The sequence below is a fragment of the Haliotis rufescens genome, unplaced genomic scaffold (genome assembly GCF_023055435.1).
Source record: "Haliotis rufescens isolate VD_foot unplaced genomic scaffold, xgHalRufe1.0.p SCAF_41, whole genome shotgun sequence".
Lineage (NCBI taxonomy): Eukaryota > Metazoa > Mollusca > Gastropoda > Lepetellida > Haliotidae > Haliotis > Haliotis rufescens.
The window spans coordinates 139,543-151,905 of record NW_025964124.1 but is presented as its reverse complement, the minus strand read 5'-3'; the positions used below and the strand labels follow the sequence as shown (position 1 = coordinate 151,905).

General features: G+C 40.1%; 1 protein-coding gene across 6 annotated transcripts in view; it reads right to left on the bottom strand.

The window, feature by feature from the left end:
- Positions 1 to 1,034: 1,034 nt before the first annotated feature.
- Positions 1,035 to 12,363, bottom strand: part of LOC124121113 — a 30,296-nt gene continuing 18,967 nt past the window's right edge. For 3 of the 6 annotated variants that reach the window (XM_048382729.1, XM_048382730.1, XM_048382728.1), the window contains 13 exons: positions 11,444 to 11,590; positions 11,013 to 11,093; positions 9,431 to 9,942; positions 8,802 to 8,853; positions 8,172 to 8,222; positions 7,924 to 7,940; positions 7,542 to 7,572; positions 7,324 to 7,343; positions 7,093 to 7,137; positions 6,626 to 6,829; positions 6,131 to 6,253; positions 5,501 to 5,657; positions 1,035 to 2,748 (listed from right to left, as the gene is read on the bottom strand). In XM_048382729.1, coding sequence (XP_048238686.1) covers positions 2,309 to 2,748; positions 5,501 to 5,657; positions 6,131 to 6,253; positions 6,626 to 6,829; positions 7,093 to 7,137; positions 7,324 to 7,343; positions 7,542 to 7,572; positions 7,924 to 7,940; positions 8,172 to 8,222; positions 8,802 to 8,853; positions 9,431 to 9,942; positions 11,013 to 11,093; positions 11,444 to 11,590 — 1,880 coding nt within the window. In that variant the 3' untranslated portion in view covers positions 1,035 to 2,308. The remainder of the gene's footprint in view (positions 2,749 to 5,500; positions 5,658 to 6,130; positions 6,254 to 6,625; positions 6,830 to 7,092; positions 7,138 to 7,323; positions 7,344 to 7,541; positions 7,573 to 7,923; positions 7,941 to 8,171; positions 8,223 to 8,801; positions 8,854 to 9,430; positions 9,943 to 11,012; positions 11,094 to 11,443; positions 11,591 to 12,363) is intronic. The other 3 variants (XM_048382731.1, XM_048382732.1, XM_048382733.1) reach the window with 3 other exon arrangements.

Sequence of the window (12,363 nt, the reverse complement as noted above, 5' to 3'; positions counted from 1 at the left end):
TGTATTTGTATTCACTGGTAGGAACATAACTTCTACATTTCGGAATTAACGTTTCAGCAACAATTCATAAACAATTTACTGGAATACAGTGATTGTGTCGAGAATGGGATCATTTGAATAAGAAAAAGTATAGCACAAACACAAGGTGAGTTGAAAGCATCAAAGTATTTAACATGCTTTCATAAATATTCTGTATATACACAACATTGTGCTTTCCAAGTATGTAGTAATATCTCATAAACAACCTGCAAGCAGGACGTGTGACATAAACATGTATGCGTAGTCACAATAGTGTCTGGTGTGTCGTTATTCATCGTATTTTATGCTGTGACACCCTTTACGGACACGATGTGCTAACACTACACGTACATAAAGCTATAACTGCATGTCATTTCTCCTCACTATTGTGCAACTGATTGCGAACACATTGACACAATCTTCTCCAGCTCAACAGGGAAATTCCTGAAGTGTATCCAAGCAAACATTGTCTGTCGTTCAGTACTGCTCTCCTTGCCAGCCTGGAGCATTACCGGGATGTCAGAGACACTTGTATTTGAGAAAAAAAAACATGTGTTGATGCTACGATTAAATTTGTATTAAGTACTTCGCGATAATGTGGATGTAATATACATTTATATGACACAAAAAGCAACATGAACAAAGAGATGCATTCTGTTGCCATAGTAACAGGCTCAGGTGTGCTATTGCATTTTAAGATCCCAAAGACTGAACCCAGGTGCAGAAACCTCGAAAAATACACATTAGAGTTATTTCAAGAAACTAGCGGCTTGAAAATAATACTCATCACATGTTGCTTGTGTTCCCGATGATAGTGAACGCATGAGGTGCTTGACCCTTTCATAAAACAGCAGGGGGTTATTATATTACTTTACAAACATTAATCGTAGGACCAGCATCTTTTGCAAAAAACAAGCCAATCAAAAGTCAACCCGAACGTGTTACCGCACAACACCTACCACAGTATGTGCAGCATTTAACAAGATCAGTGCGATATGAAAACAAAACAAAACACATTTTCCTTTTCTCAATAATGTTAGTTTACTTTATTCTCCTTGCACAGCGTGTAAGCCAAACATATGACAATGGATTTGATGGGATAACACAAATCTATTTCACTTCTTGAAGCGAGAACCCAAATATTGTTATATATATTATTTTCCTTTGATACTATTCTGTATGGCCTCGCCATTGTGATGATGCTCTGCATGGTGTCGTCAGAACGATGATGCATAAATGTGACAAAAAACGCAGACAATCAAAGCCGATATTTAGTTTGTATTTCACTGTGTAAAGCATTTTCTTTTGTCAGTCTGTCTCAGTCTCATTCTGGCAAGGAGTTTGACATATATTAAATATATGTGTTCAAAAGCAATTAAAAAGGATTTCTTTCTCATGAGGTGAGATAACCTGCACATACTTTGAGACATACAAAAATAGTCCCACCCTCAAATATAACAAACTAACTGGAAGTCTCTAGTAACACATTGATACTCACTTGTGAGGCCTAATAGCATGAACTTAGCAGGAGCCGGGTTGAGGTGACATATTGTATGGAACAACTTCCTGAATACATCAGTAGTGACTTTCTGGGGTGTAGATTCTAACACAGGTATCAAGGGGTGAGTGAGTGAGTATGGATTTATGCAGCTTTTACCAATATTCCAGCAATATCACATCGGGGGACACCAGAAATGGGCCTCACCGATTGTACCCATGTGGGGAATGGAACCTTGGTTTTGGGTGTTTCTTGAGAACGCTTTAATTACTAGGCTACCCCACCGCCAAATTACTAAAGAAGTACTGTACTAATTGATTAGGTGTGAATTGTTAACATGTGGATAAAAACTCTAGGGCATCAGGTCTAGCATATTGTCTCATAGTTATGAAGAAAGAAAATCCAGTAAATAAACACAAACATTCTCCCTACTGGAAATATTAGATACAACTTATGCCATCATCACTTTCACAATAAGGTTATTGTAATTTTCTAAATGTGAAAAGAGTTAAACCAACGGTTTAAATATATATGCACCGAATTAAATGCTGAAGGAATAACTACTTATTGTATATGAAATACACATTTTGTAACAATCAAATTGAGGTCATAACAGTTTGTGATGACACTGAAGAAAGAATGACGCTACGTAAGCATTAATATACATCAATACATGTATGTTTTCAACGTTTTGCCTTACGAACACTGTAAGATCAACGCCATACAGCGTTAGGTAACAACAACAACAACACCTTGAAAGATAATCAGTATGCATACAACATTTCAGTATGTCTATGCAGGAGGAGGAAGGTTGCAAAGTTTGATCATGACTGCAACCATTAAGGCCACAAGTAACACGGCCAACATTGCTTTAACACTCCCATATGTAGGAGGACCGAGAGTACGTCTGTTCTGATCATGTTTGCTGATTACACTGTACATTCTTTCTTGCTGCTCTTGGTTGAGTTTCTTCTCTTCTTGGTCCACGCAGCTGGACAGGATGCTCTGAAGAACCCTGAGATGCTGGAGTTTAGAGATCACATCCGCGTCCGTTTCATTAACGTAGTTCCTGACGAAACTGATAGACGAGGGGAGTACGCCAGTCTTCTTTGACATCATTCTGACAGCTTCCTGTACTTTACTCGACTGGTACAGGTTGGGCAGATTGGCTCTGTCACGGAACTGGTGGTCACACTCATCAAGGTGGGTGAGGACCAGGTGGATGGCTGTGTCTGAAACATGACAACAAGCCCAATATACAAGGTGGGTGAGGACCAGATGGATGGATGTGTCTGAAACATGACAACAAGCCCAATATACAAGGTGGGTGAGGACCAGGTGGATGGATGTGTCTGAAACATGACAACAAGCCCAATATACAAGGTGGGTGAGGACCAGGTGGGTGGCTGTGTCTGAAACATGAGAACAAGCCCAATATACAAGGTGGGTGAGGACCAGGTGGATGGCTGTGTCTGAAACATGACAACAAGCCCAATAGACAAGGTGGGTGAGGACCAGGTGGATGGATGTGTCTGAAACATGACAACAAGCCCAATATACAAGGTGGGTGAGGACCAGATGGATGGATGTGTCTGAAACATGACAACAAGCCCAATATACAAGGTGGGTGAGGACCAGGTGGATGGCTGTGTCTGAAACATGACAACAAGCCTAATATACAAGGTGGGTGAGGACGAGGTGGATGGATATGTCTTAAACATAACAATAAGCCCAATATACAAGGTGGGTGAGGACCAGGTGGATGGATGTGTCTGAAACATGACAACAAGCCCAATATACAAGGTGGGTGAGGACCAGGTGGATGGCTGTGTCTGAAACATGGCAACAAGCCTAATATACAAGGTGGGTGAGGACGAGGTGGATGGATATGTCTGAAACATGACAATAAGCCCAATATACAAGGTGGGTGAGGACCAGGTGGATGGATGTGTCTGAAACATGACAACAAGCCCAATAGACAAGGTGGGTGAGGACCAGGTGGATGGATGTGTCTTAAACATGACAACAAGCCCAATATACAAGGTGGGTGAGGACCAGGTGGATGGATGTGTCTGAAACATGACAACAAGCCCAATATACAAGGTGGGTGAGGACCAGGTGGATGGCTGTGTCTGAAACATGACAACAAGCCCAATATACAAGGTGGGTGAGGACGAGGTGGATGGATATGTCTGAAACATGACAATAAGCCCAATAGACAAGGTGGGTGAGGACCAGGTGGATGGATGTGTCTGAAACATGACAACAAGCCCAATATACAAGGTGGGTGAGGACCAGGTGGATGGATGTGTCTGAAACATGACAACAAGCCCAATATACAAGGTGGGTGAGGACCAGGTGGATGGCTGTGTCTGAAACATGACAACAAGCCTAATATACAAGGTGGGTGAGGACGAGGTGGATGGATATGTCTGAAACATGACAATAAGCCCACTATACAAGGTGGGTGAGGACCAGGTGGATGGATATGTCTTAAACATAACAATAAGCCCAATATACAAGGTGGGTGAGGACCAGGTGGATGGATGTGTCTGAAACATGACAACAAGCCCAATATACAAGGTGGGTGAGGACCAGGTGGATGGCTGTGTCTGAAACATGACAACAAGCCTAATATACAAGGTGGGTGAGGACGAGGTGGATGGATATGTCTGAAACATGACAATAAGCCCAATATACAAGGTGGGTGAGGACCAGGTGGATGGATGTGTCTGAAACATGACAACAAGCCCAATAGACAAGGTGGGTGAGGACCAGGTGGATGGATGTGTCTTAAACATGACAACAAGCCCAATATACAAGGTGGGTGAGGACCAGGTGGATGGCTGTGTCTGAAACATGACAACAAGCCTAATATACAAGGTGGGTGAGGACGAGGTGGATGGATATGTCTGAAACATGACAATAAGCCCAATAGACAAGGTGGGTGAGGACCAGGTGGATGGATGTGTCTGAAACATGACAACAAGCCCAATATACAAGGTGGGTGAGGACCAGGTGGATGGATGTGTCTGAAACATGACAACAAGCCCAATATACAAGGTGGGTGAGGACCAGGTGGATGGCTGTGTCTGAAACATGACAACAAGCCTAATATACAAGGTGGGTGAGGACGAGGTGGATGGATATGTCTGAAACATGACAATAAGCCCACTATACAAGGTGGGTGAGGACCAGGTGGATGGATGTGTCTGAAACATGACAACAAGCCCAATATACAAGGTGGGTGAGGACCAGATGGATGGCTGTGTCTGAAACATGACAACAAGCCTAATATACAAGGTGGGTGAGGACGAGGTGGATGGATATGTCTGAAACATGACAATAAGCCCACTATACAAGGTGGGTGAGGACCAGGTGGATGGATGTGTCTGAAACATGACAACAAGCCCAATATACAAGGTGGGTGAGGACCAGATGGATGGCTGTGTCTGAAACATGACAACAAGCCTAATATACAAGGTGGGTGAGGACGAGGTGGATGGATATGTCTGAAACATGACAATAAGCCCACTATACAAGGTGGGTGAGGACCAGGTGGATGGATATGTCTTAAACATAACAATAAGCCCAATATACAAGGTGGGTGAGGACCAGGTGGATGGATGTGTCTGAAACATGACAACAAGCCCAATATACAAGGTGGGTGAGGACGAGGTGGATGGATGTGTCTGAAACATGACAATAAGCCCACTATACAAGGTGGGTGAGGACAAGGTGGGTGATTGTGTTGCGAACTTTGAATCCAGATCTTTACTATATTAGTTAGTTTTATAAGAAGACACCTAGTCCAGAGGTCACCAGTGGGGGCAGCAGGAATGGGATCTGGTGGCAGGTGGGTTTGTGTTATACAACCTGATTGTCCTGAAGATCATTAATTTATCATTGTTTCACCACATATATGTGTTCAGTCATTTACACGTGGACGTTAACGCTCGTTCCTTGCAGGCAGAAGAGACATACCTCCATTGGCGACAGTTGTTCGGACGCACTCTAGCTGTCTCTGGATTTCCATTCCAAAGTCCCCATGTTCATGTCGCAGAACTACAACCACACAGGAGACGTGGTGGTCGTGGGGCGTGTTGAAGGTTTGGTGCCTTATTCCAAGATTCTTCCCAATCTGGATTGTAAAGAGGGACAACATTTGTATATTTTGATATAGAATGGAATGTTGTTCGTGGTTCCAAGAGATGCATACAAAATATAAGATATGAAGTAATCATTATAATGGTTCATCATCGTCTCAGGCGCCGCGATTCGTTGTGCAGAGTTGCGTCCCTTGGGTATGCCAGAAACCTATGATTGGGGTTCGAATCCCGCTTCGCACCGATTATGTTTCTTGGTTTGTCAGCACCATACCCATGCTCGTGGGTTTCACCAAAGTGGTAAACGTCTGAAATATTCATCACTTTGGGATTTCCTCCCACCTTAAGCTGACAGCCGCGATATAACTGGAATATTGTTAAAAATGGCGTTAAATCAAACTCACTCACTCACTCACTCACTCATCATTAGTTTAGAGGACAAACTAAAATGTGTAGAATTAAGAAGTTATGTGTCGAAAAGTGTTACTGAAATTCTTATTTGCCATACCTTGGCTTGCAATGGAACTTCCCCTGACAAAATACTGATGATGTGTGAGGATAAGATGCTGCGTGACTCGAATATACCAGGCATGTCATATATCCAGTGATTCTTGTATAGAGCTCCTTGGAACTGTAAGATGAAATCATGTTGACATCCACATTGGTGTTCTTAATAAACAAATGTATCTCAGTGCTTTCAAAATTTCAAATGATGAAACATGTGACTATTCTGTGAAACGTGGGGGCGAATTGGTTGTGTTCTAAAAAATGTATTGATGATTTGCATGAACCAAGGTACATATATAGAACGTTTGACTTGATAGGGGCAACCTTAAGGTCAAACCTTTGGCTAGCCACATTGACTAACGAGTAGATTGTGTCAATATTATTGTTGACGCCCTCACCATAACATACATGGGGAATCTGTAAACGCAACATTAAACTATGTACTACTCTAAATGCCAAGTTAGCCCTACTGGATACAGAAAAGACAATAACTTACACCAGTGGTAAGAGATTCTTGGCCAGATGTCACAGCATGGTAATTTGAAGGATGCTCCATGTTGAGGAGTGCTGTCCTAAACCCATTACCAAGAGATGATTTACCCATGCCAGTTGGTCCAAACAGCAGGATCTTCAGCTTCAATAGCTTGCCTGCACTGTTATACCGCGGCTCCAAAAAATCCTTTTGCAACCTTTGGTATTCCTGTTCCAACACACATCAATCGTAGATTTTTTTATTTCGAATAGACATTGGTCTTTTCAAACATGTACTTGTTTCATTTACATGTGAGATTATTTCAAAATGTCTACCTTTCTTTGGTGATGAGGTCATCAAATCAGATGTTTCAGTTAGGGGTGGGTACTGTGGTTTGTATTTCCTCAAATATTGGTTCATTTAAGCGTTGATTCAAATTGTAGAAGAAAAACCAAAGGCAAGAAAACAATGGATTAAGTATAATGTCAAACCTCACGCGTCCAGATAAGGTCCCCTGCAGGTCCCCATCGATATTGCTGAAAGGATAAACATACACGTAACGTAGAACAGTCCTATGACTAAACCGTGAATGTTAAAATCACGCACGTTTTGTAAATTGAGGAATAATTAATTTCTGTCACTTTTTTGTTTTGTTGAATGGGACAAGATCAAGACCATACGTTTCATAGTAAAATGTTTCTAGATGAACTAGTCTTACAAACCTCATCCTCAGCAACTGAATCTGAAATGCAAATAGACAATGAAAGGTTGATACACATCAAGTATATGTGTATTTATTTGAAAGAAATAGTATCTCTTCATCACAATGGTGTAGTCCTTTTTTATTTGAATATGCTCAATACCAAGTTATTTTTCTAGGTTCACTATTCTCTGTGTCCGCTGGAACTTGTTTATGTGCATATAGTATGTTGCCACTGACCTCCTGCGTCTTGTGTCTCTGTCTCCCTTTCCTGTTGTAAAGATGCAAACGATATGTTAACGGAAGGAAGAAAACTTGTTGTTCAGTACAATAATAAACTGATTGAGTATTGGTTTACGCTGCTTTTAACAATATTTCAGCAATATCACTGCGGGGGCACCAGAAATGAGCTTCTCAAATTGTACCCATGTCGGGAATCGAACCCGGGTTTCCGCCGTGTCACGAGCAAACGCTTTAACCACTAGGCTACCCGACCGCCCCTACAATTCTAGATATGTTCCATGGAGTAGTTTAAGTGCATTTTGGGCTTTAATAGATCATTTATGTTCTTTGATTTCATGATGGATGTAACAACTGATATGATGTCATAAGATTCACTTACTTGCTTGTTATCACGGCCTGTAATAAGAATGATGATAGGTTGAGTGTATGAGTGAGGATGTGAGTGACACATCAGAATCCTTCCCCACCTGCCTTGAAAGCTGATGTCATGATTAAATATTAATATAATACTGAAAGGTTTACATGAATAGTGAAATGTCATAAATAACGCTCAAATAGTTATCGAGTTGAAGTAAAATAATAGAATATAATAGAATATACTTACTTAAAATAATAGAACATACTTACCGAAGCCAGAATCTGTTTCACTTTGGTTTAGAAATTTTTCCAAGAGTAGAGCTGAAACATAGGTATAGCATCTGACTTTGAACACATTACAAGCAGTGATTAGGGGCAATGAGCCCTTCAATCCATCACTCATCCATCAGCCATCACCATCATCCATCACAATATATCAACATTCATCCACCTTACCCTCATCATTCGACACCCATCATCGTTCATGCATCAGTCACCACGATCATCCATCACAATATATCAACATTCATCCGCCTAACCCTCATCACTCGCCATCCATCATCGTTCATGCATCAGTCACCACCATCATCCATCACAATATATCAACATTCATCCACCTAACGGTCATCACTCGCCATCCATCATCCTTCATATATCCATGTGAGTGAGTGAGTATGGTTTTACGCCGCATTTAGCAATATTCCAGCAATATCACGGTGGAGGACACCATAAATAGGCTTGACACAATGTACCCATGTCGTGAATCGAACTCTTCGGCGTGACGAGCTTTAACCACTAGGCTAACCCACTGCCCCTTTTATCCATCAAAGTGGCATCTTAATAAAAAAAATTACAATTCATTTAACAATTCTAAGCTTTATGTAGAATATGAAAACACACCTTTTCCGTCACGTTCAAGGGATTCAATAATTATCTCGCTCTCAAGCTGGTCCTACAATGGATAAATGTCACTTTTAGAGATAAAGGTTATGTCTTTATGTCACATTGCCATGGAGATGTATTCAGGCATATAATCATGTTTTGAAAAGATTTCTGTGTGTGAAAACGTGCATGTGTACTATATCAAAATATTCCATGCCAAAATTCATTTAGAAATCTACATTTGGGGAAAATCGTCAAGCATATATCATATATTGTAACTGCTTTTGTTAGTTCCTCTATCTGTTTTGGATAATAAAAATAAGTCACGATATATGTTATACTACATTTAACTATCATAATATAAATTCCAAAACAGCATACATGTATACCATATTCATACTTTTGGAGGCCTAATTACTATTTAGAATTTGACCTATGTCAATATATGCTTCTCAGAAATGTTATCGAAACAGTTGCCATGTGACCTTCCGCCATGTGTTCAATAATACCTGTTGCTTTGGCTGCTATCGTTTTGTAAAGTAATGCCAAGTCCCAACTGACCCATCTGACTATACTAGGCAATAAGGTGTCAATAAAATGCATTAAATAAACATTGGAAAAATTTTCAGTTGTATATAATAATTTACCTTCACCCCTGGTTCACTATAAAGGTCAACCAGTGCCTTGGTTATGGCTGTGTATCTCTCGGTATCCATGTGGAGGTATCCAGGTAAGGCCTTCCGTCTGGCTACAGTTTCTAAACGCTCTAGCTTCTCCTTGAACACCTTCTCATCCTTCCACGTGGACGCAGGTACAACTCCATATACGACATCAAGTGACACACCTGTCTTCTTCTTGATGAAACCCATGATGCTTTTCGTCAGCTGGGCATTGTACTCCACTGCGTGCTCCTGTTTGCCTCCGTCCTCTACAAATGTCAGGATGTGCAGTGGCTGTGTGGCTCTAATGATAGCCACGTCACAGATGGACATGTGAGGTAGTTTGCGACATTGAAACTTGGCAGTATGAGCCATTTCATGTGCAACATAGGCCCAACCAACATGTTGGCGTAGAACATTCTGGATTTCTCTTGAAATCACATCTACTTTGTCACCGGGGTTCTGCAAACTAAGCTTCAAATACTTCTTGTTTGTGTGACCTGAAACAATAAAACTATCATTAACATTTTACTGAGTGGTTGGGTTGTTGAAAGTAAAAGATGATCAATATTAATGTATACAATGAGCTAAACATATAAAGTAGTCAATCGACACATGATCTTCTAATGAATCTTAAAAAAAAGGTCTTTCAAAACAAAAAGCAGCATGAATGTGTATATGTTATTTTGTAGAACCATGAATTTCTCAGACATTTGTGTGCAAATTAACAGTAATCTAAACACACAAACAACAAGGAATGCCTTAGAAAATAGAACTTGTGTGAAACATTGACTACATTAGTTAAGATTTGGAATTCAGTAGCAATAAGGAATTTCAATTATTATTAAGTGGGAGAGAAATGATTGAACTTTTTGGACACAATTTGATTCTACAAATGTACAACCAGACACCCGATCACGACCATGTTCAGTTAAACCCTTATGATATGAAAACCTAATGAATGTTTGAAAACAATGGAGTCATAGATCTGGACATCGGCAGAACATAAACACACAGTTACAGATGGTTTCACCTGTCAATACAATTCAACACACGTCACATTAGATGACGATTGTAAAGGATTTTACCTTCTCCTACTAAAATGTCATGATTGTTATATGTTCATGTGTATTCAAATTAGGTCATGTCAAGTCTCTCCTATAATTTTAGTTCAGGTGGGTAAATCAGGGAATTGGCTATTTGATTGTAATTGAACGATTTCAGATCATCGATATACCTGAAGCTTAAGTTAAACTTCATGACTAAATTACCTTGTTTTGACTTGCCAGTCAAAACAAAAATTCCGATTCATGTGCATAAAGAAACAGATCCGCAAGAAGGGGAGCAAAGTTGGTGTCCCTGGGGATGCCTACTTCTTGGCTAAATGTCCTACCAACAAATTCAATCTAGATCCAATCAATGAGATGTTAAAAACTGATATAGTCGGAATCGTACAATCTATGTTTTTGGCAGAGATTTCTTATGAATATGGAAAGGGTATTGCTGCTTTTATTTATGAACTCATATTTATTTATGACTGACCAGGTAAGATATTCTCTGAACAACTTACCAGGATCTGTTGCCCTCTTGAGGGTTGTCTGATCAAGTATTAATCTCCTTTCTTCGATGTCAATTGCCATGGAGGGGAAATCTGATATAGAACAAAACATATGTTATTGCCAGAGACTTATTATGACCATGGAAAGGGTATTGCTACTTTTATTTATGAACAATGGAGTCATAGATCTAGACATCGGCAGAACATAAACACACAGTTACAGATGGTTTCACCTCTCAATACAATTCAACACACGTCACATTAGACGACGATTGTAAAGGATTTTACCTTCTCCTACTAAAATGTCATGATTGTTATATGTTCATGTGTATTCAAATTAGGTCATGTCAAGTCTCGGGACCACATATGTTACATTCAGTAGGGATATATACTCCATAATAATTATTCCCCTTAGCTCGTAAGGTATTCTCTAAACAACTTACCAGGATCTGTTGCCCTCTTGAGGTCTCTCTGATAAAAGATCGACTTTCTTTCGACTGGTTGGTTGCTGATTTCTTCTGTAATCACCTTCGATCTGGTAACAGGAAGCTCCAGATACTTCTTAGCAGCTTGGGGAAATATTCTATCACCTGAAAGAATAAAACTATCCTAAACATGGTCACATGGTATGCTTATGTATCATAAAGATAGACCGTTAAAAAACAACAACAACATCATGGGATATTTAATAGAAACATGAATTCCTCAGCATTTGTGTGGAGATTAACTGTAAGCTACGTGCAGAGGAAAGCACTAGACAATCACCCTTGGATGTGTTATGATAATCCTTAATTCCTCCTAGCTCATAAATTATTTTCTAATAAATAAACCGACAAAACCTTTTCCATATCCAATAGAAATCTCTGCATAAAGCAGAGTCGATTGTATAATTCCGACTATATCATGAGCATGTGTTTATGAATAACTATCAAATAGTAATGATACCAGGTGTTCGCAAAAAGGCGAGCGTATCCTGGCCCAGTGGTGGAACCTGTCACAAACACTTGCAAAGGCAAGTCTATTGTTCACCTGAAATAAACATAGGAACATATGGTACAAGTCAAAATAGGGAATAGCATCAGTTTTGTCACTGATGCGTCAAATTTGGAAATGTCCTCCACATTTCTGGCATAAAAGTTTTGAAAGCTTTACCGAGGCCTTGAATGTTGTAACCATGATCAAACAGCATCTGAGCAAGAGCCGCATGACACTCTTTGAAATCTTGGAAGAAAGAGCATGCTCGATTGTAGTTTAAAAGTTACGAAGGCTGAAGCTGCTGGAATATTGCTTGACATGAAGGGAAAGTTGACTGTTGGATAGTTGAAGTCATCCTTCTTCTCTCCTATAATTTTAGTTCAGGTGG